The following is a 17860-nucleotide window of genomic DNA, read 5'->3' on the forward strand; positions in this document are numbered from 1 at the left end:
TCAACATTAGAATTACCCAAGGAGATTTTCACAGGATAGAATTTTAGGCCCTACCCACACCTATTGAATGAAGCATAGTATTCAGAGGGGTAATCCACAAAGCCGTAATTTAAAAAGCAACTAGGTAAGTCAGAAAAAGAATCTGGGTAAGCTTAATGCAGGATAATGCTAATACAATTTTTCGTGTTTGCAAATCTCTAAAGCTTTTATCTCAAAGAGACAGTGTAAAATTGTGGTATCTAGTTCGTACTAAATTACACAAAAATGGTAAAAAACAATTTCAGGTTTGATCTACAATAAATATATTTTAAGGATTATCTGATAGTATTTACTTCCATGAATAATGAAACTCAATTCTCTATTTGGAAACCAACAAAACACTGTATCAGTAATGGACACACGAGGGGTGCCAGGGTGGCTCCGTTGGGTAAGCATCTGACTCCTGATTTTGGCTCAAGATCCTCAGCGTTTTAAGACTGAGCCCTGCATCGGGCTGGGTGTGGAATCTGCTTAAGATCTCTCTTTCCCTTTCCCTCTGCCCCTCCCCAACCTAAAGAAGGAAAGGAAAAAAGAAAAAAAAAAGGAATGAACAAACAATTGCGTAAAATTCAGTTCGTGACCTCATAATAAAAGTGAGAATTCTCTGCTATTGTACTTCTAAAAAGCTTTCTCGCATTTAATCTTTATTCTTACTCTGTAATTCCTCATCTTCTGCAAAAGTTGGATTATCCATCAGATACTGCTGAGCTTCAGACCAGGTAGTAGAGTATGTTACATTAGCCATGTTGTCAAGTATGTTTTTTAAGGCTTCCCAATTTCTCTTTCGTAACTGCTTTGCTTGCTCCTAAACCAAAAGAATGATTACACGTTTTAAGGTTCAAATAAAATATGGTATTTGAACTGCAATCAGTGAGAATTTCTTTACATTCTAAATGATGCTCAAATTTCATGTTACCCATTTATTTTAAATATCAACACTACTTTTCCAGTTATCTTGTCAAACTTCTTAGCTTGGTGACTGCTTACCTTCAATTTTTTTTTTAACCTCTCTTCTAAGAAGCTGGAATCTGGAAACCGTATCTCCCCAACAACTCCATAAATCTCTCTTCCTATAACTATGCATTGTAGATAGAGTCTAAAACTAAAGTTACTGTCAACAAGTCACACAACAGGCAAATGCCACAGTCTTCAACCACTTTCAATTATGTTCAAATTTTTGGTAATACTTACATTTCTAAACATCTCCTTAAGACCGAATAATACATAACTTACTGCATAAATAAAACAGATAAGAGGTGTTTTCAAACACTATTCTGCAAGCACACTGTAGTGGTAACAATTATATATTACTGCCGTTCTTGTATAGAAAACTTACATAAATGCATTATAAACAAAAATACTGAGTATTTAAAGAACCTAATGAGTTAAAAAAAAAATCTTCAAAAGTGGGCATAAGACAGCCAATTAATGACAATTCAAATAACAGCTGGATAAATCTGTACCTAATGTGTCCACATCAGTACTTACCATTACAGGAGCTACCCATTTTTAATCCAACTTCTAATAAAGAGATTTGCTACACCACATAAATTGAATAAACCAAACAATTAAAATGGACATGTTATAAAATAACTCCTAATCGGAATGAAGAAATATCTTGTTTTATCTATAAATACTAACAACTAAGAGTGAGTAATACCTTTTCTTTTTTTGAAAGAAAGAATAAAACATCTTCATAGATTTCAAGACGATCACGTTCCGATATCGCATTCCAGACTTCCATCTCTCCAAACATTTGCTCTGCTTTTCTAATAAAATAATTAAATGTTATTCTATATTACTCAATAAAAATTAATTTTAAGCTTACCCTGATGAACACTCTAAGTTCATGAGTGTATTATATAGGAAAACTTTTGGATAATTAAGAAAAATAACAAAATAGCTTAGGCCTCCATTCCTCCCTAGAGATGGAGTGGATATTTCTTTTTTCTTTCTTTTCTTGAAGATTTACTTATTTATTTGAGAGAGAGAGAAAGAAAGAAGGAGGAGGAGGGAGAGAGAGGAAGGAAGAGGCAGGGAGAGGGAGAATCCCAGGCAGATGCCGAGCTGAGCCAGGAGCCTGATGCGGGGACCCATCTCATGACCCTGAGATCATGACCTGAACTGAAACCAGGAGTAGGACACTTAACCTACTGAGCCACCCAGGCGCCCCAAGGAGTGGATAATTCTAATTGGGCCATGTTTTGTAGTCAAGGCTGTATTTCTTAGGGTAGCAATAAACACTAACAAACTGTTCTTGGAACTAAATTATAGACTTCAAAAAGTTGCTAGAACTTTAGTTAATACATATAATATGACTATTTAAAGAAAAGAATCTTTACTAATGCTTTTCTAAAAAATTGAGGAAAATAAGAAAGTACATATGGAAAATGAACTTATTGCAAAAATGTTAAATTTATATATATATATATATATATATATATATTTTTTTTTTTTTTTTTTTTTTTTAAGTAGGCTCCACACCTAGTGTTGAGCCCAACATGTGGGGCTTAAACTCACAACCCTGAGAGCAAGACCTGAACTGGATTCAAGAGTCAGACGCTTAACCGACTAAGCCACTCAGGCGCCCCTCAGTTTTTATATTAAATAGAAAGGAGTCAGGCTTATATTATTACATTCAGTCTACCCCTCTTTTGTTCTAGTCTCTAATTAATAACTAAGTCTATAAGTTAAATTCTACATTTAACTACTGATTTATCTTGTACCTTATGAAACTGCCACACTCATAATCATTTAGCTTTAATGAGTATCTACTTTGGATTAATTACTACACTTAGCAAAAAGTCTGACACAGAAACAGTGCAGTAAACATATCCTATGCATTACTAAAGATCTTACTTGTATCTGGTTGTGGAAGTCATTTTCTCATGATTTTCAAGAAAACGCTGAAAGGATTCCTTTGCCTCTTTGTATTTCGATCTTGCTTCTTCCTTTTCTTCTTTCTCTGTCTGTACTTTGTAAGCATTAAAGGCTTGCTTTTTTTCACTCAACTTTGCTAAAGCACTAAATAGAAATAGGATACCATATAACAGTAAATGAAGGCAGGATGATCAAATGTCAATGCTTTGAAGAAAAAAAAGATTTCATTCACAAATTAAGAAAATTTCAGTAAGATTTTAAAAATTAATAAACAATTACAGAAAATAATTTCTACTTTAAAAAACTTTTAATTTCATCTGTACTCAAATTGTATGACAAGCTTTCTGGCTTTTTGGGGTCTTATCTGACATAAAACAACTGTTCTTGGTATCTAAAGTAAGAGAAGACAATGAAAGTTAAAAATTTTTACTATTTTACACAATTTTTAATTTGCTAGGGTTGGAAAAGTAAATAAAAAACCTCAAGTGTTACCTGTATCGTGGATCATTAATGATCATTTTCATAGCTTGTTCCCATGAAGCATTAGATGGTACCCGCTGAAAACCATTTAATGACAAAATTAAAATTTTGCACAAATATTGTAAAAGTCATACAACAGGAAATAAAGTATAATACTCACTGCAAACATCAAGCACTTCCCTTTGCTCAAGTTTGAAAGAGGTCTAATAATTTCTTATTGAACCAAGGCAAACCTGGGTAATATACATACAGACTAAAAAGAAAACTTAAACTGATATTTAACAGAGCAAGAATACTTTTCTTAAGACTATTCGTTAAAACATAAACAAGTTTTTTGAATAAAAAACATATTAAATACAGAGGTAGAATGTGTTGTGCAGCACACTGTACACAAGAATTTTTTGGTGAAAATCAGTTTCACAAAACTATTCTTCAAAAAAGGCAAATTTAGTTCATTTTTGGTTGTAACAGTTTATAAAATTACTGTTTTCAATAAAGGCATCAAGGTACTGACTGCATTAAACAGTAACTTTGCTTATTAAATAATTACTGTATGTCATATAAAAATCTTTAATACCTTTTCTTTCAATAATTCTTTAAACGCTTGCTTTGCCTCTTCCTTTGTATTCCAAGTATAGGTTTTCTTTGCTGGTTGGCTTTCCTCCTCTTCTTTTTTGGGAGTAAAACTAGAGGGAAATTCAAACATGGTATTTATAATTTAAGCAAACATTTGCTTCACTTAGAAAACAATGTTTTCATTATTTAAGGGTTTGATATTGAGGTTAAATTTAACAATTTTAGAATAAACTCTGCTATATGAATCTTACACACTTACCTAAACATAAAGACATAAAGGTAATATAGTTTTCTCCTGAAACATTCAGTTATTAGGACCCTGCATGAGGGCCTGTAAAACAATTACACTAAAACATTAGTTCCACTAGTCCATAAATGAATACTTTTAAATGGTCTATAAAACTTACCCAGTGTCCTTCTTCATCTCGGCGCCTTAATAACTAAGGATTTGGGCAAGTGTCCATAAATATAAAAAAATGTTGAGGGCCTAAATCAGGATGGGAATACTACAACTCATGTACCAAATCTAGCCCATTGCCTGTTTCTGTAAATAGTTTTACTCATGAGTTTATATACTGTTTGTGGCTTATTGTGTGCTACCATAGCAGAACTGCATCACTGTGACAGAATTTATGATCTGCAAAACTGGAAGTATTTACTCTCCGATGATTTACAAAAAAGTATGCCAAACACTGATCTCAAAAAAAAAAAAAAAAAGAGAGTAAATATACCCAAGAATTATCAACTGTACTAGTTTGGGGGTCTTTATGAAATGAAAAGGTCATATAATCCTAACACCCCTCCTTTATAAAGGGAAAAAAAAATGTAGAAAAAAAAACTAAGTAGAATACTTAGAGGAAGATACTGGAGCAAATACTAACAACTACAAAAAATACATTAATACCCTCTGAGTCAAGTAACCTTACTTTGGGAAATTTATTTAAAATCATCAGAAATAGTATAAAGGGCCCAAAGATTAATAGCTATAAATGGTCTATATTGCAGTAATTAAAATAAAAAGATTATAATGACTCAGGCATTTTAGGAAAACTAGAAAGAAAATAAACAAGAAATAATTGTTCATTGGTAAAATTATGAAAAACAAATTACTGTAGAAAAATATAAGTACAAAAAGATATAAAAAACATATCATCCCCAAAAGCCTAAATCTCTATCAGAACACTGAAATTTATGTATATGAAAATAATAAAGTAATATGCCATCATTCAACATGATGGGGTACGTATCTTTACAATGTAAAAGACATCAGATGTAGGTTTAAAATATATTATATAATGCACATATTTTTAAATGCACAGAAAAAGGGCAAAGCAGGGTGCCTGGCAGGTTCAGTTGAAAGAGCACACAATTATCTTAGGGCTGTGAGCTGGAGCCCCATGTTGGGTGTAGAGATTATTAAAAAAAATAAAACGGGGATGTGTGAGTGGCTCAGCTGGTTGAGCATCCAACTCTTACTTTCAGTTCAGGTCATGATCTCAGGATCTTGAGATGGAGCTCCGTGTTGGGCTCTGTGCTCAGAGGGAAGTCTGCTTTTCCTCTCCCTCTGCCCCCCTCCCCTGCACAAGTGTGAGCACTTTCTCTCTCAAATAAATAAATCTTGAAAAAAAACAAAGTAAAACTTAAAAAAAATAAAAAGAAAGGGCAGAAGGATATAAGTAAAATGTTACTCTTTATGCCTTCAGATATATCATATAGATTCCTTTTTCAACTTCTAAACATCAGAAAATATTATAAAGCTATTTTCAACTTTGGGAAACGTACATAAGAAAATTTTTAAAAAGTGTATTTACAAGAAGGAGTTGGGAGATGAAATCAATATGTTTAAATATTAAGATGGATGATCATGTTTGGAACTTGACACCATGGTTAACAGTTTTTTAAAATATATGTGGACATCATTAAAGTCAAGAAGCATGGCTCAAGGTTACTTTTTACATATGTATAAAGCACAGCCATATGAAATATGACCAGATCATAGGGAATACAAGTACATGTAAACTATAAATTGACAGATGCAGCTGTTTTGCCATATTAAAAAGTTGTAGCAATTTAATTACAGTAACAGTTTTCCTCCTATACCCTACTAAATTATTTTAGTCTATTTAATTTTTGCTTCTATTTGTTCAACATCAAACTGTAGCACTTCCTTGCAGGCCTGTGCTAAGTCATATTTGAGACTGTCACAAAATAAAGAACGTAATACTAATCCTGTCTTTATTTAAAATTTTGTTATTTTAATAATCATGGACTTTTTGCATTAGTTTTGATTTAAAACTTTAAAACTACAACACCATAACTGACATATTTTGATTACTAAGGTGCTTGGTACCCCCCTTTAAATTTGTGCCTCACCCTCTATCTCTGAATTCTGCTTCCTAAAATCTCTGAGGATTAGTTTTTCAACAGTTTAAGAGCATGACCTCACAAAACTCAGCCTTGATAATGATTCATTATCTAAAGGCTCATGTTTTGATTCACAAAAAATTTTAACACTCAATGGCCACCATGTAAACTGGCAATTTCTTACATTAATGAAGTCTGGTACTGATTTGAAAAAGACAAGTCACTGAACTTACTCAGCTACAGTTTCCTGCTTAGCTGTTTCTTCTCCAGTATTACTGGATACTTCCATACTCTGTTCCTGAACAGCAGGAGTACTAGTAAGTTGTGCTTGTTCTTCAGTTGAAATTGTCACTGTATTCTCGTTATCTACAACAGTAGCAACAATCGAAGTAACTTCAGGCTCAGGAACAACTGGACCAGTTCCACCGACAGTATTCGAAGCAGAGGTGGAAGCACTGGCATTGGCTGCGGCGGCAGCGGCAGCAGCAGCGGCTGCAGCAGCAACGACAGCGGCGGCAGCTTCCGCAGCAGCCATGGTGCTCATGGTGGTCGGAATTTCTGTTGTAGGAACCGGGGCTGTTGATGTTGTGGTGCACTCTTCTTGCTTACTATATATTAAAAAAACAACAATAAAAAACTGGTCATCTCACTAAGTAATAATCAGAAAGCCAAACAATACTAGTTTTCACCCATAAAATCAAATGAGTAAGAGAAACTATAAAAGGGAGAAAGGCAATGTGGCAAACTATTACGCCATTTGAAGAGATGAAAAACACAGAATGAGGCTGGATTACTTTAACTGAGCAAACATTCAGGATAAAACAGGATAGGGACTCACGCAAAACTCTGCACCTTCCAAAAGTCCAATAATTGTTTTCGTTCACAAAATGCCCTATTGTCAGATTGTATTATGCATCATAAAATTTGGCCTAGATCATAAATTTCTGTAAGAACTTTAAATTTTATTCATTTCATATATTAAAAGGGAAACCTGAATATAGGAAGACATATGTACTTCATCTATTCCCAAATTAAATCAAACCAAATACTGGACTTTTCTACAACACAGCCTTAATTCAAAGGATGCAATCCAAGTCCAACAATCACTGTCTAGCAAAGTGTCATTTGTGTATCTTGAATAAATATCCTCCTCCCTGGCCCCAATCCTCCAAAGATATCCAAAGACATCAAACCATCAGGCCGGACATGTTAAATACTATTTATACGATTAAGCAAATAGTTAAAGCAAGAATGCTATATACAGGAGACACCAAATTTGTAAATTGTACTGATGTCCAAAATTGCTTACCTGCTTTCTTCAGCTTTGATCATTGCTATTAAAGAGAAAAAAGAAAAGTTACAGATGACATGGTTTTTAAATACAGTCACTGAAAACAAACATTAAAGGGAGATAAAGAGAAGTTTCATACAATAAGATTTAGTTCACCATCCAAAAAAACAAACTTTTTCAGAGCAAATTCTTGCTCCAAAGTTCCAGGGCAGCAATTAGAGAATGAAGACAAATTTAAACAGCAGTTTTTAGGAAAGTTTCTCTGCACACTGCTACTTTCCCAAAGGCTGCTGGGTATTGCAAAAACTCTCTGAAAATATCTGTATAATTCTGGAATAAAACGGTATTTTCCCCAGGGGTAAAACTATTTGATTTTTTTTTTAAGATACCAAATTCAAAACGAGATCAAATTCATATTATGAAATTCCAGCACAATATACTAGCATTGACAGGTAGATAGATAGTTATACACACCAACTATTTTGTAGTAGGGTTATATCAGAAATGAGCTTGATATTTCTTACATGAATAAAATGGGACTCTACCTATCTACAGTATTATTATTATTAGCCAATGCTAGTATAGAAATTTAAAGAGCTCTAAAGATTTGCATTCAACATTTCCAGCTTTCATTCCAATTAAAGCACATTTTTCTTTATGGGTAACAAAAATATGCAGCATCATTAGGGAATGAGGTGGTCCATGGAAGTGATAACAAAGCTGAACTTTATGAAAGTATTTTAAAAACTTATCCCCCTTTAATGGAAACCATTTCTGAAAGTATCTTTAGGATGTCTGACAAAACATACTAAAGGAGTTATCATTACTAACATAAATTGACATATTTTTCCTGATACGATCATGATCTAAGCTAATTATGTGACACAAAAAAAAGGTTAAGTAGACTTCAGACCATGTCTTTAGGAAATTTTTATTCTCTTTACTGTCAGATGTCATTCCACACTGCAGACTACTTTATTAGCCCCATTTCTAAAATCTATTGCTTCTAAATTGATAATTTATGATACCAGATTCTATTAGAAGTGAGAGCAGAAGAACTAAATTTTCAATTCTCACTCTAATCTCTATTTGAAGAATTGGGTTTCATATTAGGTAGTATTTCCAGATTTTCAGGGGTATTTAACAGTTGAGGATAATGAAAAATACTCCCTTTGTAAGTGAAGCATGGCATTTTGTTTAATTCTCCCATACCATAAAGGCTATTTTGGAATGTTGTGCTAAAATAATATCAGCATTAAATGTACAGTCTGACAATACATTAAAAAATTTATACTGAACTCAAGGCTCTCGCAATCTGCTACATGGTTAAGTCACCTATTGCCTGTATGTACCAACACTCACAGTTGTATTTAGAATTATTGTACATGATGTCTTTATTCAATTTTCCAAGTGTAAATTAATTTTAAATCAAAGTATAATTTTAAAAGTCACAAGCTCATTTATAATATAACCCTTGAATGAATTTTTAATAGAGAATTCTCACTGCAGATTTATCCAATCATGGTTAGTGAACATTAGTAAAATACTCTAAAAATGTTAAATAATGACAGAAAATGAATTATCAAAGCAGCTCACCATGCAGGTTTGATTTTGTAATAAGACTTCCAGCAACAATGGTATTCTGGTATCCTAGTTTCAGTGGAATCAAATCAAATAAAAATCTATTTAAAATCTATAGAACTGATATCTAGAGCAACAAGAAAATAAGAGCCCATAAAACTGTTATACCATTTAAAACGTTCTAATCATTTAATTTTTTAAAATAAGACCTGTGTTTGAACAATCCTATTTATGAAGGATTGTTTCAACATGAATGACAAAGATATGTAAAAAAATTAACATTAAAAATTATTTTTTTCTGTGTTACCTTCAAGATCCTCAAGTTCTTTAGGTTTGGCCCAGCGGGATTCTTTTGTTTGAGAATTATAATAGTAAGGCTTTCCAGAGTCAGATTTGTATTCCTTCCAGGGACATTTAGATAAAAGTTGCTAAAGGGAAATAAAAATCCTCAGTTAATAGTAATGAATTTAGTATCACTCATCATTCACATCACTGTTTCACTAAATATTATCAATCTGTACAAATCAAACGCTTTTAAGATAAGTCACCAATTACAGAATACTTAGTAGGTGATGCTATTTTATATTAATCTTTGTAACAGTGCAACATCCATACTATTATTTCAAATTTATACTGTTACTTACAGAAAGTAACTTGTTTAAGATAATACACCTAATTAAGAGGCAGAGGCAAGATTCAAAACCAGATCTATGTAAATTTCAAATCCTGTTTGCTGTTGCCATTTACACCCCATCATAGGTAAAATTTATCATACACATTTCACAGACTTCTCAAATAATAACAAAAGCAGGAAAAACATAAAAACTGGGGAAAAGCAAAATCTGGTTTACCCATGCTTAGATATCAGTTTTATGGCTAATAATTTATTACATCTATGTGAACTATATATAAAGAAAAAAAATAAGTATGATATACTTAAAACCTAATATATAAAACTGATTAGGGTGCCATGTGATGCTACTGAAAACTCCTATTTAGACAGTGTCTTAGCGATGATATTTAAGGAAGAAATAACTGCCTGTATCAGTACTGGGATCAAAAAAAATTACAGTCTCTGCCAAGCTCCCATCCCAAGTATTGCTGTGCATATTAGTGTGGTGGCCTGGAAAATATTTTTATATCCTCAAATTCCTCAATTAAGAGGGATAAAACAACTATATGCTGCCAACTAGGAAAAATCTCCAAGTGTGGCTTGAAATGCCAGATCAACTCTTACTTAGGACTCCAGAGTTCCTAATTAAACCATATGCAATAATGTTTACTCAGTTTATCCCTTCAATCTAATTTCCACACTGTATATTATGAATGATAAATTTGCAACACAAAAAGAAATACACATACTTTTCAGGGGCCTTTTCCACAAAGACTATTTCCCACTCTAACAAAATGACACTTATATTTTTAATTTAATTACATTTCCATTACCCCAAACTCACTGGAAATTTTTAAGAATTCACTGGAAGACATGTGCAATCACCTAGATATGCTATAAAGGGAAAACAGTTTAAAATGTGAATTTAGGGATGCCTGGGCGGCTCAGTCGGTTAAGCGTCAGCCTTTGGCTCAGGTCATGATCCCAGCATCCTGGATCAAGTCTCGCATGAGGCTCCCTGCTAAGCGGGGAGCCTGCTTCTGAGCCTTTGGCTCAGGTCATGATCCCAGCATCCCGGGATCAAGTCTCGCATGAGGCTCCTTGCTAAGCGGGGAGCCTGCTTCTCCCTCTACCTGCCCCTCCCCCTGCTTGTGCGCGCACGTACTCTCTCTCTGACAAATAAATGAATAAAATCTTTAAATATATAAAATAAAATGTGAATTTAAAGAATAGAGGGCAGAAAGAGAGTCCTTTTGCTCTTTTAGTTTATTCTTTACGTCACCTATCTTAATCTGATGCCACCTGATAAAGGTTTACCGAGCAGGGGCAAAAATCAGTAAACAAAATTGGTCTGTCTTTCTAACAGTCAAATATCCATGAAATCCTAAGAAAAAAAGACTCAACCTATTTAACAACCCCTGATTTTAAAGTCTCAAACTTTTACCTCAGCAGGTGTTTTCAGATCATCCGGTTTCTCCCAAGTAGACTGTTTTGTTTCAGTATTGTAGTAGTACGTCCTTCCATCAGGTGACTTATGCTCAGTCCACATTGATTTCTAAAGAAAAAAATCACAAGAAGATTTAAATTATTTAACAGTGCTGTGACAGTGAGTATCAGTGTTCATTAGTTTCACTAACAATATACAAAGAAATTAAAAGTATAAAAACAGGCATACTTTTCACAGTTTAAGTCATTTAGAATAATTCACCAATGCAAGTAGTAGGGAAATAACTGAAAAACAGACTATTTTAAAAGTATTTCGAAAGTGGCAGGGATCTATTGAGGTTTTAGAATCTCTATATTCTACAAAGTATCTCAGAAGTATAAGGATAGGACTGTTTCTCCTAAGAATGGTAATTCTGTAACTAATGCATAAAAGACAATCTATGTGCAACATAGATTATTTTAGCTATGCCTTCTAGCTAAAATATAAGAAGTAGCAGCTAATTTTGTACAGATGGATTGATCATGAGCTCAACAACTTGAATTCAAAGAATATTTATATCAAGTTGGACAAAGTTCTAGATGGACATGCCATAAAGATGCAGCTGTCAAAACTAGAAAGGATGGGTTTTGGATGACAGAATTTGACAAACAAGGTGAAATTTAACAGGGATAAAATGTGAATCCAAATGCTTTATGTGACACTAGTTTGATATAGAATAAAAATCCACTCTTGGACCCAGAAGAACTACTGAGAACCTACTGAAAGTTGCAAGTAAAATATCAGGCAACAATAAACATAATGTCTCAAATAAAGGCTGGTTAAGAGTTTTGTATTACAAGGTTCCCATACATATACCCATAAAATAATAATAAAAGGGGTAGGAAGAAACTTTGAGAGGTGATAGATGTCTGTGGTCTTGGGGTTGATAGTTTATCAGGTATGCATTTATTCCCCGAATCATCTGGTTGTACACATTAAATATGTACAGTTTTACATGTTAATCATACCTTAATAAAGAGGTTTTTTTTAAAAAAAGTAATTTTACAAGGAATTATGAATGAATTACTGAATGAGATCAAAGGTATTAAGTCCAGTTCCAGGTACCAGATTATTTAGATAGTAACAAAGTATGCTTGAAAGAGGGTTAGAGAAGATCTATATCATATTTCTTCAAATCTAAGACAAAACATTGTACATATCTCTAAGAAAGAAAAAGTAAAATCATCCTCGAACTATCACATGCTTTTTAACACTCAGATTTTATGTTACACTTCTGAAAGATATATTCTTAGACACTGATTTTTATCACAATTCAGTTTTTTGAATAAAAAGGCAAATAAAATAGTTAAGCTGTCCCTTAAACTTCACACTGAGACCATTTTTTGTATGAGAGCTGCTGACATCCATTATACTCCACACAATATCATTCCCTTTACTATCAAAAATACTGGTAATGCAGCATTTATTAAAACAAAAACAAAAAGCTAAAAATCACCAGTATTTGTTCCTAACTATCCTCTGTCCTTACTTAAAGGTGACCTTTTTTCCTTCCTTATCAACTTTATTGAAAAACAGCACATACCTACTTTTGATTTCTGCTTTGGGAATGTGGCTCAACACACATCATTTCATTGCTTTTTCTACTCTCTCACCATAATCATTTTATTCCTAAGCTGATAAGAATGCTATGCCATTACTTCTAGAACTTTCTTTCAAACCACTGACATTCATTCTTCTGATGTTGGCACTTTTTGTTGTTCAATCATGCACAACTAAGCCATAACTGCTGCCTGGAGAATGGAGATCGTAAGACACAATGGATTATAGGATGAATCTCAATTTCAGACATGTTCAATGGTCAAAGTAAATACGCTAAGTGACTTAAGGAATATCTGCAAAATGTGGGGATGGGGATGGAGAACAAGAAAAGGTGATTTAAGGACACAAATTAATGTGATTTTCACGAAAGTAGATGAGGGAAGATGATTATTTTCTAAAACTTCCAAGAAGAATACTGGAGTTAATGTGAAGGAATTATAAAGAGCCATTACAATTCAAAGAAAAAACTTGATAAAATTTGAGCTTTTTGATAACAAAATGTCTCTTCTTATACAGATTTATTAAGTCATCTGACAGGACTATTTACAAATGGATTCCGCATGGTATAGCAGTATAGATAGTTCAAAAGGTATATTAAATTCTTTAACTTATTCTAGCACCGTGTGCAGGATATGACAACTACAGATTCTCTGAAGTAAACATTATAGTAACTGCTGGAAAATATTTAGCTTGTTACTTTAACATCTAACCAAAAGGTGATGTGATTTAGAGATGCACGGAAGCTTCAACTGTATGAGTATTGCTTTATTTGACAAATTAAATCCTGCTAAGGTAGATAGAGGTATTTCTTTAACATTAAAAAAAAAAAATGAACTCAACAGCATTTCAGGACTGCACTAAAGAGAAATCTGTTAAGTTCCAAAATTATATTTAAACTTCTCAAGTAACATCTGCTAAAGGGCACTCAGAAAAGAGGAAGTTCACCAGAAACAAACTCATGAAAAAATGGAATTAAAAAGGGACAAGGTACACTTGACCAAATAGGGCTAAAGAGGAGAAATGTACAAACCAGTAAAACAAACAATAAGCAATTTAGTATTCACTAGCTACTACTTTATTTACACCTTACAACTACGCTACAAAACAGTATGAACACTATCCCCATTTTTCAAATAAGAAAACCATGGCTTAGGAGGGTTAATAACCTGCTCATCGTAGTGATTCAGGAAGTAAATAAAACTAGAATAATTCAAATTTTCTCCTAAAGACCACATTTTACCCACACAAATGCTATGTCAAGGATACTATATTCAGAACAGTCTAGTTGTCAATAAGGGCAGATAAATTCCTGATCCTAAGTGGAAAAGCATTGTGCTAACTGCTTTGCATCAATTCTCAAATTAATTCTTTTAATAACCCTGCCGAGGTAGATACTATTTATTATCTCTACTTTATAAGAAGAGAAAATGGAGCAAAAGAAAGTACAAGAACATGTCCAAGGTAACACAGTTGGCCGGTGAGTTCATTACAACATTGTCCTGCCCACCCACTAAGTTCCTATTAAAGAGCAAGGCTCCAACACTCTGCATCAAGAGAAATAGAATCATTTCAAATAGGAATATAAATTCTGTACTAATGCCTTAACTAATATATGAAATCTACGTATAGAAGTCAGTTCTGGAGAAAAATGATTTATCTGATAAACTTTTGCTCCTTTTCCTTAAATGTATCTAATCTCCAACTTAAAGTAAAACTGTATCTTGCTTCTGGCCAAAACCAGTAACTAATATTTTAAAAGAAAAATTTAAAAACAAATGTATCATGAATGTTGAATATAAGATGAAGAATGGCATAAAACAGTAATGGATATATCAATAGCTAACAACTGTAAAGTTGTCTTCATAGGATAAAACATATGACTCAGGCAAGTAGTTACTAAGTACAGAGTACAGCACATTCTATTTGAAAAACTTATTTTCCTAAAAATTACTTTTTAAAAAAAATACATAAGCCCTTTCAAAGCAATAAACAAATGCTACCTATCAAATATTTAGACTGTCTTTGCATAATCAGAGAAACCTAACAAAGACTTAGATGTGTATTCTGAATGCATCAAAACCAGGACATTACTTTTAACCATAAGGTTATTTGCTTTGAGGACTTGTAGGAACAATTAAGATAATCCTTGCACTGGAGGTTTAGTATTACTCTGCACTTTTGTCACAGATGACAGCCTTCTCCAAATAATTTTATTACTGACAGTTACTGTATTAAGAAAAACCTGTTGACACAAATGGCAGTTCCGGGGAATCAACCAAAAGTAAACATTTTCTCAAATGATAAACTGGAAGCATAAATTTGCAAAGTAAGGCATTAAAAAACTACCATCCTTAATATATAAAAATCTACTACAAACAATAGGACAATCTTATGGAAAAATAAACATGACCATTAATAGAACTCTATACAGATAATATAATTAGATATTTAACTTCATTAGTAAATCAGAGACGCACACATTAAATGAAAACTTTTTGTTCTTCAGATAAGTGACAGTTAAAGACAGTATACAATGTTAAAAGGGTAGGAAGGAAAGTGCACTGTCATGCCAGGGCTCAGAATGAAATTAGTATTGGTTTGCTGGCAATTTACTGGTTCTCATCAAAACTGAAAATGCAAACAAACAAAAGAAAAAGAAAAGAAATACAAATAACCTCTTCATGCTGATATTTCACTCCACAAAACCCCATTTATATAGCTGAAAAGATGTATTAGAATGTTCTCTACAGGATTACTTGTAATGAGGAAAAATTAGAGAAAATTCAATATCCATCCATAAGAAAACCATCAATTAGGGTCCATTCAATTAGGGTAGATTTATTTTATGGAGATCTGTTTTTTAATAGAAAATATCTAAGATGCACTGTTAAATACAGAGTGAGACATTGTGATATAGTAGCAAAATATATACAGAAAATATTTAAAAGAAAAAAAACTGGATAAAAGGAAAAAATGCATATATATATAATTACCAAGAGAGCTAAATACTTTTCAGATATCAAAAAGCTAGTCAACAATTTGGTTGTGAATAAATTCAATACTCAAACTATATAAACATATGTACAACAGATAAACATTTATACATACGTGAGTATTTCTGTAGTAAAGTATAAGTTCAACTGAATGAAACCAAGAGAAAAAACATAACTAAATCTAAACACTAAATAGGTAGAAAAATCCCCTCAACTACTCTAAATAAGGAAAATTAAGAAAAAGCCTAAATATAAGATTAGAATTAAGGAAGAACATAATTACTAAAAGCAGATTTAAAACCAATTACTAAAATCTAGAGGAAATCATTCCTCAGACTATTATAATTTGCCATAGAAGAAACACATATGTGAATATTCCAATCATCATAGAAGCAACTGAAAGATACCCAACCAGATAATTTCATACCAGAACACCACATAAGCTTTAAAATACACAGAATTACAATGTCCTTGTTTCAGGTCACAGGAATAGATGAAAAGCTCTTTATTAATAATAAAATGCAAAAGAAAAGGTATCAAATAAGAAAAGTAGCTAATGTTACTTATGAATATATATCTTAAAAATTTAAATATAACATTAGCCAAGAGAATCCTGCAGCATATATACTCTGACCAAGTAGAACTGATTACAGCAGTGCCAGGGTGGTTTAATATTGGGAAATCTATAAGAAAGAAATTATTTCTATAAACGAACTGAAAAAAAAAAAAATCACAGGAGCACACCAATATACTTGTATGATCAAATTATATCCTGAAAATTATGATGGTTTGGAAGTATTAAAAAAATAAAAACAAAAATCCTAGAAACAACAAAAACATCTGAATGATAAAGGGCAACTTACTGAAAACTAATAAAAATATTCTAAAGCCACTTCCATTAAAATCATGACCAAAAGGTGAGTCCACAATCACTGTATTTCAACAAACACATAATAGTAATAAAATGAAATAACTGATACATTTGGGAATGACAAATTCTCTTATCTTTACTGGCTAAAGATTCAAATGAAATCTAGTTGAAATTAAAAAGAGTATAACAGACCTGGCTTTAAGATAAATATACAAAAATCTTTGAAATGACAATAACTAGCTTGCAATAAAAATGTGAAAAAAAATCCTATTTAAAATATATCAAGTTTTTAGAAGGTAAAATAAATAAACCGTAATGAAAATGAGGGACTTACATATGGATAAAAAGTTAACAGACAAAAACTTAATCTGAACGTGCATGCATTTAGTAATTTAGCCTTGAAATGCACAGCAACACAGAAATATACAGGGAAAAAAAGATGACATCTTTTCAAGCTAAATATTTAAAGACACTCCTCATCTTAGGCAGATCAAAGAGATGAAAGATATGCCAAGATGGAAGAATACAAAATAACTTAAAAGCACAGAAAATATTCCTAAAAACGGTCTTAAAATAGACATAAGTGAAGCTTTAATAAAATGTAAATAGCATTTCACAGACTGTGCTTTTTTGTTCCCTGTGCCTTCTGATAATATGCAAAAAAGTTTTCTTTATTAAAAAAAAAAAAGTCACCCAAAGGCATGATTCATTAAAGAAGTAACTGACAGACTGGACTTCATTAAAAACTTCTGTTCTGCCAAAGACACAGTAAAAAGAATGAAAAAACAAGCCACAAACTGGGAGAAAAAATCTGCAAAAGACACATCCGATAAAAAACTGTTATCCAGAATATTACGAAGACCTCTTTAAACTTAACATGAAGAACATGGACAACCCGGGGCACATGGGTGGCTCAGCGGGTTAAGTGTCCAATGTGATTTCGGCACAGGTCATGATCTCAGGGTTTTAAGATCAAGTCCCACACTGGGCTCTGCGCTGGGTATGAGGCCTGCTTAAGATTCTCTCTCTTTCCCTCTCCCTTTCCCCACCTCTCTCTCTCTCTAAAAAAAAAAAAAGAAAAAAAAAAAAAAGAGTATGAACAATCCAATTAAATGGCCAAAAGATC

General features: G+C 32.6%; 1 protein-coding gene across 8 annotated transcripts in view; it reads right to left on the reverse strand.

Annotated features, from left to right (window-relative positions):
* The window catches only part of PRPF40A (pre-mRNA processing factor 40 homolog A), a 56625-nt gene that overhangs the window by 13803 nt on the left and 24962 nt on the right, over positions 1-17860 (reverse strand). For 4 of the 8 annotated variants that reach the window (XM_026492783.4, XM_026492789.4, XM_026492788.4 and 1 more), the window contains exons 6-15: positions 11269-11379; positions 9519-9639; positions 9227-9280; positions 7649-7673; positions 6573-6947; positions 3977-4085; positions 3412-3476; positions 2899-3063; positions 1700-1808; positions 694-844 (exon numbers count right to left, since the gene is read on the reverse strand). In XM_026492783.4, the coding sequence (XP_026348568.3) occupies positions 694-844; positions 1700-1808; positions 2899-3063; positions 3412-3476; positions 3977-4085; positions 6573-6947; positions 7649-7673; positions 9227-9280; positions 9519-9639; positions 11269-11379 (1285 nt within the window). The remainder of the gene's footprint in view (positions 1-693; positions 845-1699; positions 1809-2898; positions 3064-3411; positions 3477-3976; positions 4086-6572; positions 6948-7648; positions 7674-9226; positions 9281-9518; positions 9640-11268; positions 11380-17860) is intronic. The other 4 variants (XM_026492785.4, XM_026492787.4, XM_026492790.4 and 1 more) reach the window with 1 other exon arrangement.

Source organism: Ursus arctos, unplaced genomic scaffold (genome assembly GCF_023065955.2).
Source record: "Ursus arctos isolate Adak ecotype North America unplaced genomic scaffold, UrsArc2.0 scaffold_1, whole genome shotgun sequence".
In the NCBI taxonomy this organism is placed as follows: domain Eukaryota; kingdom Metazoa; phylum Chordata; class Mammalia; order Carnivora; family Ursidae; genus Ursus; species Ursus arctos.